The 20,720-nt window shown below is 41.4% G+C and overlaps 1 protein-coding gene across 1 annotated transcript in view; it reads right to left on the bottom strand.

Annotated features, from left to right (window-relative positions):
- Positions 1-1,290: 1,290 nt before the first annotated feature.
- Positions 1,291-20,720, bottom strand: part of LOC142970728 (potassium voltage-gated channel subfamily B member 1-like) — a 28,333-nt gene continuing 8,903 nt past the window's right edge. The window contains exon 2 of the mRNA XM_076111148.1: positions 1,291-3,126. Coding sequence (XP_075967263.1) covers positions 1,291-3,126 — 1,836 coding nt within the window. The remainder of the gene's footprint in view (positions 3,127-20,720) is intronic.

Here is a 20,720-nt window from a genome sequence, read left to right as displayed (position 1 = left end):
CACATATCGAAATTCAAAACTACGAGATTAGCACAGTATATTTGTCTAAAAGTCCATTCTTTTAGAAATATATCATAAAAATATACATTTTCATTCTCTTCCTTGTACAATAAATGTGTGCTTTTTGTAATATTCTGCTTGTGTAGTTGTACATGTACAATAATCACACTCCTTCCAGCTATAGTGATGCTCATTTTATGTGAAGTTCAGTCTGTCAGCTACAACAGGAAGGATGACACCTTTTGAGAAAGTTTTGAAACAACACACAAGACTTCTAGATTTTCTCCAGATTAAAACTGATTACACCAATACAAAGAAGGATAAAGAGGTTTTTTTTATTTCTGTGTTCACAGTAAAGATAATTATCATGTTAAGGTGCTCTCTCTTGCCAGCCGTCGGGCACAAGAAGGAAAGAATATAGACCAGCAAGACAATAAACTTAGACACAAATACTTTCTCCTCAAGGTCACACTTAAGAGATCAAGAACGCTACATAACAATAAATATACTGTGAATATATATATTTATATATGTATGTATGTATGTATGTATGTATGTGCTGTCTGTCTGTGGCTCTTTCTCCCTCATACAAACACAAACACAACACAACTAAGGCCAGTTTTGAGGAAGGAAGTTAAAGGAAGCAAACTGTATATTTATCCAACACACTGTTGCTTTTGTAATGCCATAATTATACACTTATACATTAACTGATAACTTAAAGAGACACGTAAGTTCCCTCTTCACAAGACAACAAAGTTATATGAACCACAGCTGAGTGAGTTTCCCATCTTGCAGAGCCATGTTTCAATGCTTTCTCTGGTTTGCTACGAACTGGACAGCTTTTGTTATAGTTGCTTTATCCAGATGTCAGAAAATAGGATTTTGCTTATAAAAATGATATCCTTTACTCTTACAACTAGGCTGGAATTTATATATGTCTATCTGGACTAAAATAAATGTATAAATAGTAAAAACGATCAGACGGGCATTCCTTGCCATTTTTTAAAAACCTCTTAGATCAGAGTCTTCTGCTAAAGTGATTAATTCAGGAGTCTTAGAAAAAGCTCGAGAGTAAAACACAAACATCTTTCCCATTGTCCACAGCTATTTCCATGACAGAAGCATTTTTCAATGAAATTCTTCAAATGTTCCTGCAAATGTTTTCAGTGCCTTTTCATATTTTTGGGAAGTTCAGTTTTGCTAAATTCCCTGTGCTTCTTAAATTTCCCTTTTTGCTTCCTCATCTCCTGTTTGTTTCCTTCACGGCCTCTCCCTTATTGTACCTTTTTAAGTGTTAGAGTGACCCTTCTCTCCCTGAAGTGGTTGTAGTTCCTGAGCCACATGGTTCTCCTGCCCTTCTGCCGGCAGTGTGCTGTTCCCCAGCTTCGTCTGCAGGCCCTCCTTGGCCCCTTGCTGGAAGCTGGAGTGAAACCTGGGGCTTGCTCTTTTCAGGAGTCTTTGGGAGGGATTGATGCTTGAACCATCATGCAGGTGCTCCTCCTCATCTGTGTCAGCGTCGATGAATTTATTGATGGATGCATCATGGAATGTGAAGAGGCTGCTGGGCAGTAAATTCTCCGGGCTCTTGCTGGGTGTCCTACTTCTGGCAGTTGTATAGACGGACTCCTCAGGGCTCTGGACTGACGAGCTGTCTGAGAGGGCCCCTGTCCCTAAATCCTCCCCATCTCTGAAGTTGACCTTGAGAGAGTGGCTTTTGAGTGGGTTGTTGAAGCGCAGAGCCCTGGGACTGTCGGCATACGGGCCGAGCTTGGTGCCTCGTCCTGTCTGGGGTGTATTGGTACCCTGGGATCCTTCATGCTCACTCTCCAAAGTGGGCTCCAGGCTGGGGTGAGTGCTGACCTTCCCTGGCATGCTGCTGACGGGGCTGTGGGAAAAGCGAAAGCTCTCAGGGAGGTCAGTGGTGCAGCTGATGAAGCTGTCAATGCTGGACATGCTTCTCATGTCTGCAACTGTTTCTGCTTTGCTTGTGATGGCTTCAGCGGTGATGCTTCCCATCTCTATTTCTGCTCTCCGCCTAACTGCTTTGGATGGTGGGCCCTTTTCCTTGCTGTTGAGGTTGGTATGTGACTGGGCCTTGGCCAGGTTATTGTACATCTCCTCCAGTTTCCGTGCGCTAAGATGCTGAGGGCTGCTAGAGGGCTTGGCCTGCTCTTGGTAGCTTGATTCGAGGGTCTTGCTGGGGCTCATATGTGACCTGAGTTTGGGTGTCCCTTTCTGCACACTAGGAGTCACATGATTATCATGCATCTTCTCCGTTTTTTCATCAGTATTTTCCACCATTATATCCATGATCTCTTCATTGTTGCCCAATGCATCTTTCATGTTCATAGAAACAATGCTGCCATTTCTCTTTGCCCTCTCCAGAGCCTCCCTTCTTTTGATGGCTTTCTCCTGCCTCTTTTGCTCTTTGTAGAACTCAGAGAAGTTATTCACAATAATGGGGATAGGCAGGGCTATCACCAGTACTCCGGCAATGCAGCACAATCCTCCAACTATCTTTCCCAACAGAGTTTTTGGGTAGATATCGCCATAGCCTACTGTTGTCATAGTAATGGTAGCCCACCAGAAAGAAGCTGGGATGCTTTTGAACTTTGTGTCCTCTTCATCCTTTTCGGCAAAGAACACCAGACTGGAGAATATCATGATGCCCATGGCCAAGAAAAGGATAAGCAGGCCCAGCTCATTGTAACTCCTCCTGAGAGTGAAGCCCAGAGACTGAAGGCCTGTGGAGTGACGGGCCAGCTTCAAAATACGCAAGATCCGCATGATCCGGAAAATCTGAACCACACGGCGGACATTCTGAAATTGCAGCACACTCTTGTTGGATTCTGTCAAAAAGATGGTGACGTAGTAGGGCAGGATGGCCAACAAGTCGATGATATTCAGCGGACCCTTAAAGAACTTCCACTTGTTGGGGGAGGAGACGAAGCGAAGCAGGTACTCCATAGTAAACCAGGCAATACACACAGCTTCCACATGGGCCAGTTGCGGGTTGTCTGTGGATTGACCAAACTCATCTGTGCCCTGCAGCTCTGGAAGGGTGTTCAGAGACAAAGCGATGGTAGACAACACAATGAAGAAGATGGAGATAATTGCCAGGATCTGGAAAACAAAAAACGGAAGAAAACAGTGAAAAATACTGATGAATACATAGTAACGTCTACGGAATATACCCCGGTCCTGTATACCCTTCTTTTTCCTAGGGGTAGCAATGCCTGTCAATCTAAACTGAAATATCACAACAAATATTGGATGGATTATCATGACATTTTGTGCACATGTTTAAGGTCCTCAGAGGATGAATCCTGCAAACTTTGGTGATCCCCTGATTTTTCATTTAGTACCATCATCAGGTCAATATTTTAATTTGCGCAATACTTTTATTGCACATACCAGTAAATGTTAGCATGCTAACAGCCTAAATGAAGACGGGGGGCATGGTAATGACTACCTGCTGAACATCAGCATGTTAGCATTATCACTGTAAGCATGTTAGCATTTAGTTCAAAGTATCGCTGTGCCTCTCTGCCAGCAAGGCTGTAGACACAGTCCTGTTCAGTAATTTGTAGTTTATAAAGTTCTCTTGAGGGTCACCTTGAAAAACAGCTCACTTTATAAAGTGTGAGTGTGTGTTGGTTGACAAATACAAAGAACTTATTAGTATGTGCATACAAAATATGGATGGCTTCAGACTAATTGCTTGTTCAATCTTTTAATCTTTGTGAAACAAGCAGCCAACGCTTCATCATCAGCACATCGCTGAACTGATGATGGTCGAGACTGAAACGATCAAAAGACCGCACGGAACATGCAATAACTCTGAAGCCATCTGTTTTGTTTTTGTGAGAGGTTCCTTCTCATAAGTTTGTACCAGACTTTAAACTTTCATTTTGACAATTATACTTACATTAAACAAGGAAAAATAGTTCCTGGTGGTATTTCCACACCATGCATCACTCACTTGGCCTCTTTGTGATTTGCAATGTTAAAAGGTATATGAAAGGCCCGGATGTGACGGTGACCAGTGGAGATAAAGTTAGCAGTTGCCCCTGAACTACATGCTGAAAGTTAAAACGCTCCATCAAAGTGAAAATAGTGCTTTAACAATGTCAGAGGAAGAAGGTCAGTCCCGTGAGAAACGCCATTTCAATGAGTCAAAGCGGGGCGATTCCATTTGAGACACGAAATTGCATTTCAGAAACGACTAAAATATCCCAACTAGCGATGGCATTTACTGATGATATTTGTTCACGGCCCATTTCACTTTCTGGCTACTTTCTCCGATGTCATGTCAGCATTTCGAAAGAAATGGGGTCGGAGCTAATGCGATCTCGGGGGCAGATGTTTTTGTTCTTTCTCTTCAAGTCATGACATGCATCACAGAGAGAGACAGTGAAGGACGGAGACGAGAGAGTTTGAGATTGAATTGATACATTTTTAAAACCTCTGTCACACTTCGCCGTCTCTCCGTTTCTATACAGTGTGCTTCAATCCTTCAACGCCCAAGGCTACAAGAAGACCACAATGTATTACTTGTTTTTACAGAGCACACCATGCATGACCAATGAGCCTGCCTGAGAGACAACTGGAGACCTCTGAAGCATTGAGCCACTTACTAAAGATATAATCTGCTGAGTACAATAGGGTCTCATCACCGTCCTGGTGATTAAGAAGGCTGCACAGTTGTGGGTGTGTAGGTGTGCCACTCCTATTATTCCTGTCCCAGAGTCGGTGTGAAATCCATCACAAGGTCACTGTGGAGGCTGTGTCCCAGGCCAGTGGTGAGCAGGATTATTCCCTGGCGCCAATCAGCGGCCATAAACTTGAATTGATCTTGACAGGTGACTACTTGCACGTCTACCTTGGCCTTTGAGGAGAGAGGGACTAAAAGCAGAGACGCCCTGCTGTGGTGGAGGTAAGAGAGGACAGGAGAAAGGCCAGAGGAAAGGCATTTCAACTTCAGCAGCCAAATAGTTCAGCTGTGAGAGTGTAGTAAATTAAATGGCAAACGAAAAATGTAAACTCTATCGGAGCAATCCCTGAAATAGCCTGCCTCCCGGTCTGGATCCCTTGAGACCAAAGTGATGGATGAAAACTCTCAAATAGAACCCATTAGAGGTAGATGTCTTGTTACTAACATTACCATCAGTAAAGTTGGGGATGTAGAGGTCAGATTATCAGACACTGCAAAGTCTGCAGAGGTTGGAAAAGGAAAATTGTACCATTGATTGAGCAGCAACATTGCTAAAGACAAAGAGGCTTTGACTACTGAGCCTCAGATCTAAAATGGACCATCTGGTGGAAACCACACTCGTCAGATCAACACAAATCTATGTTGATGCACTGACTAGGCCTGAGCTTCGCTAATAAATCATGCTGAATACAAAAGACAGCATTTGAAACTGAACTTAGGTGTGTAGTGTGTTTGGAGAACAACCAAAGCATGACCAGCTCAACCTCCCATCAAATTCTTTCTCTTACTCACCTTTTTTCCCTCCCACACAGAGAGTACTCCAAACCGGGGTCATCCAGAGAGAAGATTTATTGGGATGTGATCTCACCACAGAGATACAGACAGAGGGAGAGAGAAGCGTCTGCTGAGGACACTCAGCACTCTGACAAATCTGTGACACAGAGGGAATGTGGCAAACCAGTCTAAGCCTTGCTGCTGAAACTTGTGAGTTTCCTTGGTTAGTCAATGTGATGTGAGTGTGCAAGTATGATTTGTGTATGTAATTGTAATGACACTGTTTTACAAACTCCTCCTCATCTTTACTGGGTTTTCCCTTTTCCCCACTATGAACTGAATCAATGGAGGTATTGTTACACTTAGTGACTCACTCACTTTATTTCCTCTTGGCATGTTGAGTGCAGGGTGATATCTCTAATCCTGTTATTGTATTACCACTTCTGTGATTTGCCAATACATGTTGTCTGGCTTTGTGCGCTGACAGCTGACCTTCCTCCTACAGAGTCTGTTGTGGTTCTGCTGTAGTTCCCTCTGTGAGATGCAGTGTCAGGGTTTTTGTTTTAACCTAATACTTCAATGGAAAAGATGGATAGAATTACGCTGCCAGTAAACAAAGTTGAGAAGCCCTTTACAGCTGCAAACACTTCCTCCCCAGGGTTACTATCACCTTCTTGGAAAGTTCCACACGGGGACCGAGGTGCAATGAAACTATTCTCACCTGCTGCCCTTTTATATAAACTAATGACAATTAACTCCTTAGCATACAGTTTACCCTTACGTAGTATTAGGGCGGCCTTGTTAACTAGTGTAACAATATAGTTCAGTTATGTGTTTTCAATCGTTTTTAGATTGAGATCTATGGCTCAAAGAAATAAGCTGTATCAGGTTTCAACTTCACAAACAATACTTTCAAACTGATACATTCATTGATGGTTTTAGTCTTTTTATGGGATTTGTTGAAAGTGAGAAAATATTTAATATCACCAGACTCATCCTTTAAAATCCACACCGACAATATTACTTATTCTGTTTGGGTTGTTCCAACTCTTTGTTGGAGAAACCCAAAAGGTTTTTTTATGGCTACACTTTTCCATCAAATGGAAATATTCAAAATATTCAAAATGACATATTTAGCATCTTTAAAAAGTTCTGAATCTCCACCAGAATTCAACCTTTGTGCCTCACGTTAAAAAGCTGCTCTGATGTCCTTAAAAGAAAAAATATTAGAGTCAAAAACCGCCATAAAATTAGGCTATAATAATAGTATTTTCCACTTTCACAGAGTCAGATCTTTTCATTAACTTTAAATGCTTGTTTTCATAATGCCAATTTTTTTTAAATGAACCCCCCCACACAAAAATGTAATTATTTCCTGTATATTAAAAAGTCCGCTGTCTGGGATATGTCAATGATTTGCAACAACATTCATTTTGATACATTGCATCAAATCCTGCAGCGCTTCATAATACAGCTACAATAACCCTAGTGGAAACCAGGGACAAGCATGTGTGAGCCCCATAGGATAAACATGAACAAAAGGTAAAGCCAGGGCTGTAGATTGAAAGCCTGATATAATAAAATGCATGATTGAATGCTGTCATAGCAGTTGGATCAAACGTTGTTTTAATGAGTATCAATGGGGACATTTTTGTCCTCAAGGGTCCGTGGGTCTGTATTTTGGCTTCACAGTTTAGGCTTATTATATATAGCAGCTGAGGCTGACATTTACATTAACACTGTCCTGACCTTGTAAACATTTTTTAAAGTAAAACATGTAAAAGTCAAACATGTCCCTACTTAGACACAATAGTTAAAATACAGGTCTGCGTTTTCAAACAATATTTGCCAGCATGAGTTTGTAATGACTAACCCATCTGCAGGGGTTTTAACTTAGTAAAACAACAAGCAACAGCCTTTACTGTAAATACCAGAAATGTAGACATTACCTGTCCCAAATGATGGCATAAGAGACGGAACAGATTTGACTCAAGAGAGCAGCAGCAGTAACCACAGACGTAAGCTCTGAGAGGTCAGCGGTCTTTCACTGATGCTTAGTTTTCCTAAATACTGTAAAATTCAAATTTTGTTTTCCATTCATTTTATTATGGTTTGGCGGAAAAGTTTTTTATTTTAGTTTTATTCAGTTTTAGTTTTGTAAAGCATTTTATCATTTAGTAATTTATACACACATTGTTCACAGGTGTTGAGCCTAAAATGAGAGCGCTTGAAAAAGATCAAATTGATATGAAAAGATGACAAATATACAACAATAAAGAGGAACAATGAATAAGTAGGAGCGATGATAACGGGCCTTTTTACAAATGATTACTTTACATCACATTCCGTTTGAGAAGCAATGAGCGGTTTCTAGTTATATAAGTGTCCCCGGTACAACTTCCCCATCTGTTTCTAAACCAGACAAAGAATCTCCCAAATTGACTAGACCCCCTGTGTCTCACACAGATGTGCCCGCTGCCTCAACTGCCTCATATCACCTTGGCTGCCAAGCTTTTCTGACCCACCTTTAAGCCTATATATATATATATATATATATATATATATATATATATATATATATATATATATATATATATATATATATTTATCTCTATCGGGGGGAGCATGTGCCTACCCTGTGCTGAGGAGGTGACGGGGAGACGGATGACTGAGCTTGCGGCTATGATGTGTCCTTTCAGAAGTGTGAAGGTGGTGTTAAAATGATGAGGCACACAGACGCAGATCATTGTGTGCGCACTGATGTCTTCTTTGTTATTAGCAAACAATGATTTTAATGATTGCTTTTAAGAGTAAGGGATATAATTCAATAAAAGGTTCCTTAACTAGATAGTAAGGTATATAAATAACAATAATTACAGTGGAAAGTAAGTACATTTACTCAAACACAGTATTTAAGAACACTTTTCAGGTACTTTGTAGTTTTTATTACTTTATACATATATTCCACTAAATTTCAAATGGAAATACATTTTCTTAATTTATCTGACAGCTGTAGTACCAGTTACTTTTCAGTTTTAAAAAAATGTACCTCAAGAAAAACACATAAGATTATAAAATACAACATATTGTTTGGCTTGTAACCCTACAGAAAAAAAGTGATTTTCCCTCAAAACACTTTTATTGCCGTGGAGTATTTTAAATGATTGTACTGATACTTTAATAACTGATGTAAAGGATATGAATATTTCTTCCACCACTGCACTCAAGCTCATCATTGGGGCTGGCTGGTGTCCACTAAGGACATGGATGAGTTTTTTAAAACTTTGGCATGAATGAGCGGCTGAGAAAAGGAACAACATGAAAAATGAAGTCATAATATAAAAGTGACAGAGTGAGAAAGTGATATGAGACATTGCTCCCCTGTGGCTGATGTACAAACCAATGCTGACGCTGAGAGTCAGTTCCCCCTGATAAAACATCTGTGCTATCGCCACCGGCCTTTTCACCTGGAACAGAAAACCTTGACTCTGAAACATCTGGAACAGCTGGGTTATCAGGTGCCAAGATTCCCTCCTGTATCCGTAAGATTGTTTTTTTTACAATATTTTAGAGAATACAGTAGCAGAACTATGCTTTACTGGGCTGCTGCAGATCTCTTCCTTACTCCATCTGAGTCATTTAAGGCATATAAGTTCATGTAATGAAAAACTGATCCAAGATTATTAAGTAATGAAATACCAGACAGGAGCCTCCCTACTGGCAGAGCCAAAGAGGCTTATAGATCACCATCATGATGTAAGACTATTGATTTCAAACAATAACTTGTTCCTTGATCCCCAGAAATCGCCCCGCATCCTCCTGCTGTCACAGTCCATGTGATGAAAAGGCATTATTTATTATTGTAATAAGGCTGTTTGAGCCCTTTTGCAATGGAAATGTCATTCCATATCTGCAGAGCTACAGAACTGTTCATCCGATTGACTCCACACGTATTGAATGGGCGCTGCAGTAGTGACAACAAATTAAAGTATTTTCCAGTTATTACCACTTCCCTGTATATTTTAAAATGTACTAGTATTTATTTTGTCTATATGTGTATGTCATACATACAGTTTACATCTTAATACAGGATGAATGTGTAAACCATACTTGTATATATTCTATAATCTATAACAATGGGCACATATGGGAAAATGAGAGGTGTGTGTGATTTGGCAGAATTGGAAAGTGAGTCCCATTTTCTGTTTTATTGTACAAACACGATGATTTAAGATTTTTCATGAAATTGATCAACAAAACCATGAAATATTCTGTTGTACAGATGATCAGAAAATTGGAAATGTTCAGTACGACGTGTTGAAGTTTGTCTCAAAAGCCTTGAAAAGGTATTGAAAGTCAGGGAATATGAAGTGAAGCGATATCAGTAAGTGAGGGCTAACACGCCTACAGCAGCTTATGTTCATACTTATTTGGCAATAAGTAGTTTGACCTTTGAATGAAAGCAGCGTTGTTGACACAAATCTGTTACAGTTAAATATGAATTGATTATATTATTTAATATTATTCATCTCATTACTTTATTAGACTTCATTTCAGCACCATGTGCTGCTCAAATAGAGTGGCTCTTCTAACGTGGGGGCCGTATTAGATTAGTTATAAGATCATATTTATTTGCCAAACATATGTTTTATCAGAAATATCTGAATTTTTTTGTTGACTTGAAGGTTGTTGTTTTTTTGGGACTTGTTTGAAAATGTATTTGTAGCGTTGTGAACTTGGCTTGTATAAATTTGTGACATATTAAATATATACTTAAAAAAAAAATACATTACATTTTTATTGACTGGGTTTACCACTAAATGCTTTTACGCACAAGAGCAAATTTGTTTCCATCCCATCAACAATGTTTCAGATGAGGTGAATTGTGATGAACCTTTAATGAATGTGAGCCGTCCCCCTCTGGACTCTCTGCTGACTCTGAGGTCTTCTTCGCAGCATGTGCCGGTCGGTCTATTTAACCTGTGGGAGCATGAGGCTGGGGAGTCTCCTCCAGGCTGCAGAAAAATAGCACACAGCCTGCACAGCTGAGCCCTACTAATGGAATAAGTATGGCATCTGTGATCCTGACATCTACAGTCCTGATATACAGTGGGCGTTCTTGTGTGGGCCTGAACTGCAGCACACCCGAAAGACTCATGGCTCACAGCACAATCGCATCTCCACTCGACAAAGGCGCATCACACACTGTTCTTGATACTTGTTTTGTGCAGGCTGGAGCTCCAGCTGTCTCTAGTTGCTATGGTCTTTTCTCACTCTGAAGCAAGGCAGCAGTGTTGGCAGGCGAGAACAGAATGTATCATGCTGAATCACCACCAGCTCTGTGGAAATAGACCATTTGGCAGCATAGTGCACATCAAAATCATTGTTTTATTTTTCATCTTTTGTTACGGACGTGTTGGTGTGGTCATTACACAACAGAAGAAGTACCAGTAGAGAAAGCTGCCAGGTTACCGTGGCCTAATTAATATGTCAATCAGTCTCGTCAAATTGGGTTTAATTGCAATTAGAGCAACTAATCAACATCAGGGGACAGACCGGCGGCTTAAAGAGAAGCAGTGGCCATAAAACAATCCTAACTTTAATGCAGATTATGACCCGGGATGCAAACAGAGGTGAGGAGATTACATCAGACCAGGACATTCATGACCTGTCAGAGAGAAATGAATACAAAATGATTGAGTAAGTTCCAGTGAAAGCACAGAATCCAGTAACATTAAAGTACACATCATTACAACGTTCTTGTGAAGAGCAATATGTTTTTCCTGCCGTCAAGCTCTGCTGTTTACTCTCTGTGGCTACAGAGTGCAAAGCCTCATTATATGATACAGGAGGATTTCCAACCTGAAGCTTGATATGAGCCAACACAGAGGCCGATACGATGCCTCAACTGATCTGGTGTCTGCTGACAGCTAAGTAATGCTCACTAAATTCCCTGTCTCCGGTGACCTGCCGCTGTTCTGTGTTTACCATTTAAAGCAGATGACAATTGGTTCCTGTGACATGATTGGGTGTCAGCAATGAGTGGAGAGACTCACCTGCTGCGTACAGTGAACACCACCTGAAACCGGAGAGGCCTGGTCGCTGCCCATACTCCTATAGGATGCCATATCGGCTTCACACTACAGTTTCAGTGCGAGACATTTGTTGACATTTAAGAATATCTCGTATATCCATTAAGTATGAAATTCCAGCGAGGAGCTTAGCTTAGCATAGTTATAAGTATTGAAACAGGGAGAGATGGCTAGTCTGCCTACATTGAGCTCAAACAAAGACAAAAAAGGGACATTTTGGGCAGTATGGTGATCTGTATGGCAAATATGAAGCTCCAGCTAGTTGGTTCAGGTTAGCATGAAGACCGGAAACAGGGGAAACGGCTAGCTCTGCTCTGTCTGTTTTATCTCTACAAAAACATTGGTGTTTCTTGGAGGATGAGACAAAGAAGATGTTTCCAACTTTTATGCCAAGCGAACCAGCAGAAATAGGTGCACGACCGGCTGTCTGCCGGAATCTCTTTCTGCACCTTTTCTCTCGCTATTACTTCGTCTCTATTAAAGCATGTGGCGCCAGTGGCGGTCATCTCCCTCTCTGTCTGAATAGAAAGATATTTCTCTGTAAGCGTCTGAAGATTGTAAATGGTAAGTCGTAACGTCAGATTACACCCACACTGTGCCCCATTCAACATCGTCTGCTTTGTATAAAAATCTGTGATGAGAAAACAGAATGCACACATACAGAAATGTCCCTCAGTCTTTTTTTTTTTAAAAGCACCGACACGGCAACAATTACCCAAAGTCAGTGTAACAGCATGGCAACTTTAGATTCAGTCTCTCCAGATCTTTTCGTTTTTTGGCAAAAGGAAATTGTCCAAATTGTTTCTTTAGAAAACGTCATGCAAATCAAACCTAAGAATACTCCTCTTACACACTTAATGCAGAAGTGTAACATAAAAGCATCTATTTTTCATTGTGTAGAAGTGAAACACCCACCGTGAACTGAGATTCCTCTTAAATGATTCAGTAGTAGTAGAAGGGCAGATCAAAAACCTTCCTGCCTGACCGGCACTGACGACCATAGCTCTCTGCATGTGTGTGTGTGTGTGTGTCCGTCTGTACAGTATGTCTCTAGCCTGATATCTCCTACAACAGCGTCAGTCCACTAAATATCTCCCGGTCCTGCTCATTTCTGCCCAACTGTACTGTACTCTGGAGGCCAAGGCACTGTGAGACCTGCTCAGCGTCGGTATTAAAGCAAGGTCAGAGATACATAATGCAAAAAGAGACCAAGAGAAGAAAGATGTTTGAAGTGCAGCGTATAGTGTATAATGTATGCAGCCGGGATGTGCAAGCACTAAAGGGCCCTCAGGCAACAGGCAGAAAAAGAAACTTCAGAAGCGACCTACTTTCTAAAACACCTTAATGAAATGCTTAAAACAAAGTTAATAATGTTGATCGATGTCTGAAATAGAGTAATAAAACACAATTGGTTGTATATCCTTCAACTTGACCAAGTAAGAAAGAAATAAAGTAAATAAGAAAGACACTGAGAGTCTGACATTTACAACAAGAACAGTTTAGAGGAACGTAACCTTTAAAGAAATGAACATTCACTCTGATCTTAGGAGCCTGAGATACAACAATAAAACCTTCATTATAACTGCCTTTGGTGATGGAGCCTTTCGATGCAGGCAAAAACAAACAAGAGGGCAGAATGGGAACATACTATACTTAACATTACATTGTGTTTACAGTGAAGTGTAAGAACGGGGTATTTACAGCAAACGTCACCGGGCCTATCAGTGCTGCTGTAATAAGAGTGGACAGATATTATAATGAAGGAAAGCGTGCACAACATATGGCAAATGTACACAATGGCAGGCAGCTGCGTGCGATGTGCGTGAATGACTGAACCAGGATTTGCACACTGGGGATCAAAAACAGGGCTGACTCCGTCAATGCGGAATGCAGCGGGATTAATTGTCATGTTGTAATGACGGAGGAGGAAAGACAACACAGGCTTACCCTCTCTGCCTAGTTCACACTGTCTTCTTTTTCTTCTCTCACACATTCATTTTTTCACTCTTACACCAGGTGCAAGTACACAAACACACATATGAACTGGCAGACGGCAGCACATGGTGGACGCAGATCTCCTCAAAGGGATGCTGCCGTGGCACACAGCTCAGCTGATAGTTTCCATGGTGACGTGAGGCTTTTTATCGTTTGCATGACAGATGCTGTAAGCCGGCATTCACAAAAAAACGGACACAGAAAACAGAGGCAAGCAATCATGTGATCATACTGAACCACACAGTGGGGGGAAAAGAGAGAGAGAGGTGAGGTGAGTTCATAAAACTCAGCCGGCACAGCTCTCTGATTAAATACTTAGTAGTTGGTAATGAAAAAGTTCAAGCTCCTCCCACAAATTCCAACAAAACTATTCACACTAGAGCTGAAATGATTTGTCGATTAACCGGTTTGTAGACTGACGGAAACAAATAGGATTCTGTTTGTAATTTTTCAAGCAGAAGTGTCAAACATAACCAGTGTGAGAATTTTCTACTTTCCTTTTTCTTATGCAATTATAAATGACGTGTTTTGAGGTTTTAGGCTGTTGATCAGACAAAAAGGCAGCTGAAGGCGTCGCATTGAGTTTAAGGAAACTGTAAACAGCATTTTTTTTAATTCACTATTTTCTGAAAGTTTGTAGACTTATTAATAAATTATAAAATAATTGGCAGATTCATTGATAAAGAAAATATTGTTAGTTGCAGCTCTAAACCACACAAGTGCACGCGCACGCGCACACACACACACACACACACACACACACACACACACACACACACACACACACACACACACACACACACACACAGAAATGTGTATTCGTAAACATGGATGCCTCAGGGAAATTGAGTTTTTCATGGTGTCAGCAGGATCAGTGCAATTGTGAAGAAAGCTGCAATTACCACTACTGGTACAAAACAAGATCAGCTACTCAAAGTTTATTTATACAACTCTAAATAATAGTTAGCAGTGTTAAAGAGCTTCATAGTGCTTGTGTTATTTAAGCAAGAAAGGAAAAAAAAAAACATTAAAGCTTAGCCCCTCAGTTAGAGTAAGGAAGAACCAACACAAAAATCAATCAATAAAACCTGAGAAGAACCTCATAGAGCGTCAAGCTTCCAGGACGGCACACTTGCTTTTAGCTCATATACCACTTCAGACTTTCACACGCACAATGATCCAAACACCTCTCTTTTAGTGAGGTGATTGCTGCCAAAATCATACAGCCAATGTCGAGATAACAAATATGGGTTACAGTATATGGGTTAGCAGCTGCAGTTGTGCTATTATTTGCTCCCTGTGTTGAGACTAAATCTTACCCTCATGAAATGAGAACGATTCAGCGCGAGTATCGACTGTAGCAGACTGCTGACTTTCGTTCTGCAAAGGCCGAAGATCCCAGTTGTATAAAGTGAGAATGACAGTGACCATGATTTGCAAGTGGAACAGAACCTTTAATTATAGAAGTATGTGTTTAATGCTGCTGCCATCATCGGGGTCCTGAAGCTGAGACGTTAGGCAGAGAGAAAGACACAAGTGGTCAGAATTCGGTAAGTGCAATCAAACCGTGCCAGACAAAATCATGATTTAAAAAAAAAGAAAGTCTAATTATGTGCTCTCGTTCTAGTTTCCCAGGTATGGAGGTCGAGTGGAGAGCTCCACTCACTGCTAAACACATGTCAGACTGGTGCCTGATGCTCCACACACTACCTGTATCCATCCAGGCCTGCTGTAAACTGGCCGACAGTCAAGCACGCTGGCCCGGCCAATCACTGCCATACATGGAGATGCTGACCACAGATTAAAACACACTTAACCATTCTCCCTCTGCTTCTCTTGACCCTTCTCCTCAACAGTGTCACCTCCATTACCACCCATTTGAGATGACCCTCAGTAATCTGATCTCACTTCCAGTTCCTCGCCACATGCAGCCCCTCGTTACAAATCAATTAGAAATCAATCAAGGAGCCGTTTTTATACTGCAGCTGTTCTCCTTCCCGCTAATCTACTAATCTGACTCGTCTGCTGCTCGTGCAGTTGGCACTACTGTAGTGTTTAATGCATCAAAGAGAGGCTGCACGGTGTCCTGTCGGTTACAGACACCATCTTTTTCCATTTTGACAAGTATCTGCCCTGCTGTTGCTGTGACTTTTATATGGGCTGCAAGTGAAAAGACAATCCAGAAGGGATCAGTGAAGTGGCACAATCACATTTCTGATCCTCTTGGGACATTGATTTATAGTGAAGTTTCTTCCCTTCCTAAAAGTATAAGAGAAGCTGTCGCTGACACTCAGCCACATCTCAGTAACACTCCAAACACACTCCTACAGTATATTTCTTCATGGCCTTTTTAACCAGCCATCTTCTCCCTCTCTTCCTGACGTTATTCCCAAATCAGTTAATGCATCTCCTTCACTTTCGTTGGTCACTTCCACCCCATTTGAGTGCAATTAATTCTGGTTTTATGGTTACTCTTAAATCATTAAAGCAATCTTTATTTCCTATTCCTCCCCAGGCCCCTCCCAAACCAATTTGAACCTTCCTGTCTAATGTACATACTGAGCACGCTATATGCTCATCATTCTCTTTCAGTGCTCAGGACCTCAGCTGTCCTCAGCTATCTAACTTACACACAATCATCTGCACCGTCTCTTAGTTCCCAAACTTCCTGAATTACTTAATCTTTAATGTTAAGGCTTGGCTCTCCTATTTGAGCTATGTACATTGATTTATACATCTTTAACCATTAAATATTCTTGATTGTATCCTTGTCACCTTTTATATGATCCCATCATATAAAATGAATGACTTGTTCTAAGTATTTCATACTCTGTAATATATTTATGCACGAGGCTAAAAGGTGTTTCATTTACAAATCTATTAGGAATGCAATATAACAATTGACCAAATCTCTTTCTCCGTGAAAAATCCTTGATGTTCATAGTGAGTATGTTTCACAACAAGAATTGCAAGCATCTCTGTAATCACTTTTTGGCGTTAGACACAGAGTGAGAGATCACACTTGGATTAGAAAGCAAATCCGTGCAGATTTGGCTGTTGTTGGCATTATCCACAGAGCCAAGTTCTCCATGGGAAAGCCCCCGGGACTTCTGTCTAATACTGATTCTGATCTGGGCAGAGGGTTTATGAAGAGGCTCTAATGAGCAGCCTTCTCATCTCATGTTCTCAAAGCTCTGCCCTGCTGCAAACCCACTGTGCGGACCACGAGAGGAAGTTCATTACATAAAGTCGCAAATTAGATAAAAATTACTTGGACATGCTGTCGTCATCACCACTCTGTCTTAAATGGAAAAGATAAAGGACGACATCTGTCAATGTTAATTACAAGTCCTATTTACATAACATATAACACGTGGTAGTGTCTATTACAATGATTAGTTATTTCAGTTATTTTTTTTAGCAGTATGTAAGTATTAACAGTACGGCATGCCTGGCACAGTTTGTATTTCTCTGCATGCTGAAGCATTGTTCATTGAGCTGCAGTAATGGTGGAATTTGGAGGATGATGTCTTATTTTTCAGCCTTTCCAAAATAAAAACAAAACAGAAGCAAAAGTCCAAGAAATTAATTTAACTGTGTGTTTCTCTGTTCAAACATAACCTGTAAATCGTTTACCTGGGAACTATTAGCTTAGTCTCAGTCTTTTAGCACAGTGTAATGTAGCCATTGATTGCATATTTAAGGACCCTTTTACACAATTCATGTTGTAAAATGAGCTGGAAACATTAAAAGGTCAGCTGGAGACGTCGTTTTCAACCAATTCATCGAGCTGATGTTAGCTGAATTAGTTAGCTAGCTACAGCTTATAAAATCCGACAGCCACGGTTGTCAATATCAACAGCTGCCAGCTAGCTTGACAGGTGTGATGGTAATTAAGATGGCACGGCTTAGCGAACGGTCAATTAAACAATTAATCAATTCATCCAGCAGCCAGTGAATGCAACACTTGGCACACTCACACAGTGAGACTTTCCAAACTGTCCCAGTTGAGTCTGTGTTTCTGTCCTCAGAGCTGCATCTGGAACCACAAAATGTGTTAATGTAACGACATGGGAGTCGAGTTTCCCACAGATCACTAACCCTTTCAATTTACATCACGCTGCTCAGTTTACACAGAACCCATCGACTCTCGGCTTCTGTCCTCGTGGGAGATGGAGTTGCCTGAGGTGGTTTGTTTGAGAGATAGATGTCACAGACAGGTGGAGGCAGCCAGGCGATGGTTTTCCAACAGTTATGAGCTGAAACCTGCAGCTTTAGATGCGTATCATCTGACTTTGCTCTGTGCCAGTGGTGTTCATTACTACATAAACTAATTTAAAGTGGACAGGAGAAAGAGGAGGATTATATGGGAGCAAAATATAGTGGTGAGAGTACAGGACCTTCAACACACAGGAGGAGGAAACATGGAGTAGTGGCATGCATGAACACAACACCAGAGAAACAGACCACAAACAGTATGTCATTTTGCACCTCTGGCATCTATGCTCACTAACCTTCCATCATTTCATAACCTTCAACCTGTGGCCCACATCCTCTTCTCACCTTTCCTGCTTGGCCCAGTTAAGACCAACATGCCTATATACCTCTGTGGCCTATATGTCTCACACCAGACAAAGGTAAGGTGATGTGCTTGTGACTGGTGTCTGGTAGGCGGAGGAAGGAGCGAGAGAAATGAGAGCAGCGAGTAGGCTGAGGCTCTGGCAGCAGACTGGGGAGAACAGGGACTCCTGGGACTGCTGCCTGGAGATTAGTGGGATAGTGATTGAAACTCACACAATCCACCCACTCTGCACTGCCAGACTATCAGCTACACACTGGCTCTTAGTGTAACGCAGTGCGGTATGCTAAGAACAGCATTTGTATTAAGAGAAATGCTTTGGACCTTTCTGGGATTCTTCATAATAAGAAACACCTGCGGTCTAAGGTGAGCTACCTGAGGAGGTGTACTGCTTTCAGCTGCTCCTAAGGGACTACCTCTGTGGAGTCATGTGCCACAAAGGTGATCTCCTACGTCTCGTATGGCTCGTCTACAGTTCTCTGAAACACCACTCCGGAATGTAATTACAACAAATGAGCATTAGTTCCTCCTCAGTCAGCACACCACAGGAGTCTCGCATAATTACCATCAACAAATACTGCAAGGATGTGGCCTTTGATCTTCTCTCACATCCCCATGCGTTCACACTGGATTCTACATATTTTGAAGACATTTGCACATTTCTGTGCTTACCATTACAAATGAATATTAAAATACTGTATATGGCAGCACTTACAGCTATATTGAGGGGTACTGAGTGCACTGTAAAACCACAACATTCAGTGACTTGCCAGTCTATCTCACACTAAACCTCTCTATCTCACTCACGCGCTCACACTCCCTCTTTCTGTCTCCCTATGTGTGAAAGGAACCCTATGCAGTACCCTCCTCTGATTTATAAAAGAAACATACTTGTGAATCCGACAGTCTGCTGTTGGGAAATTAGACGACTGCCAAACAGTTTGATGTAGTCCAATGAAAAGGTTCCAGCCTGCCACAATCAACCAACAAAATTACAACATCAATGTATCTATTTAAAGATGTGTGTGTGTGTGTGTGTGTGTGTGTGTGTGTGTGTGTGTGTGTGTGTGTGTGTGTGTGTGTGTGTGTGTCATGGGGAGAATGAATAGGAAAAAGAAAAGGTGTTTCAATAAAAGCACGAGAAAGGTCAGGAAAATGTGCAATTTATGTGCATGAATGTGTGTCTGTGTGTGTGTGTGTGTGTGTGTGTGTGTGTACGTGTGTGACAGCGTATTTATTTATAGAGGCCCCTTGGGAGAAGAGTGTCATTACTGTTCTAAAGTAGAAACTCTGGTGGGGCTGCGTGCTAGATGTCATACTAAGGTGGCTTCATCACTCCTCGCAGGCTGGGCCTCATTAGGTTGGGCAACACCCTGTATAATATTAACAAGCACACTTCTTCTGCATTGTCCTTCTAAAACCCTTTGTGCAAACGCCATTAAAACAAAACACCACAATGTCTCTGTGGACAGTAGTTTTTTAAATGACCACAATGTCCCAGTTTCCTCTGTCAATTCATGCTGGGGTTCTTATTTTTCATACAAAATGCATCAAATAGTAGAGAGAAACATTCTCTATCTTCAGTTTTCATGCTTTCTGTCATTATTGATTGCCTTGGTTTGAGTTATTCTGTTGCACATGAATTAAAGAGAGTAGGTGGACACGTTGATCCAGAAATGGACATGAACTCCCCATGACTGATTCTCCCTGCTCTGGTCATGCCTAATGCAGCAGGTGGTCCACACAGGTGAAAGGTGAGAGGTTCACAACAAAGTGAAGGAAAGATCTAATCTCCCTGTGCTGGCTTAATCTGTGACGATCATTAAAGGTGGGGACACCAGGGAAACCTCTCTCCTCCCACTCAAACCAACCCGACTTCAAGAGCTGCATTATCTCTATAAACCTTGCAGGGGCTTTCCCCAGAAACCAATAATCACAAGCTCTGTGTGGGGGCTTGATGGACTCAATCTCTTCATGCTGCAGAGGATCATTTTCTAAGTATATTTTGAATTGTGCACCAGTCACGCAACTGTATCTAAAGCTAATTTGTCTATTCGTGAATGCACACACCTCGGTCTAAATGTGAGCTGTAAAACACAGAGAACAGCAGATGACGGGATTTAAGCAAAGCTCCCCTGTTTGCTTTTCGTTCTCACTCTATTTGCTAAAGAGCATAAGCTATTGCGACGTGTCTGGAGAACAATAGCTATTTCTCCCACCTATCTGCCTCTCTATTCCTGCTGACATCTTCACTCAGTCACGTAATGTGTGCAGACCTTAGATAAACCCATTAGCCTTTAATGTTTACTGCACAGTAAATGTGTCACCAGCTTCGTTCCAAATGATGCTATAGCTGTAACCTGACGCTTTGTTTAATTTAGCCTGTCTGCCATGGCAGACGTGCTGCTCCACAGTGAGAGACTGGTGGTGATCTTGTGTTAATTGAACTCGTCCATGTTCGTCCATGTAGCTTTCAGGTGTTGGGTTCTGTATCAAGTTCAGGTAATACTTACTGTTGCTCAGTCTGGTGGCCGCTGTGAGCGGCAGTTCACACGTGGATCTC

The sequence above is a fragment of the Anarhichas minor genome, unplaced genomic scaffold (genome assembly GCF_050575085.1).
Source record: "Anarhichas minor isolate MPS153535 unplaced genomic scaffold, ASM5057508v1 ptg000043l, whole genome shotgun sequence".
NCBI classification, from domain to species: Eukaryota; Metazoa; Chordata; class Actinopteri; order Perciformes; family Anarhichadidae; genus Anarhichas; species Anarhichas minor.
Note: the sequence above shows the minus strand (reverse complement) of the source record. Positions and strands in the feature narration are given on the sequence as shown.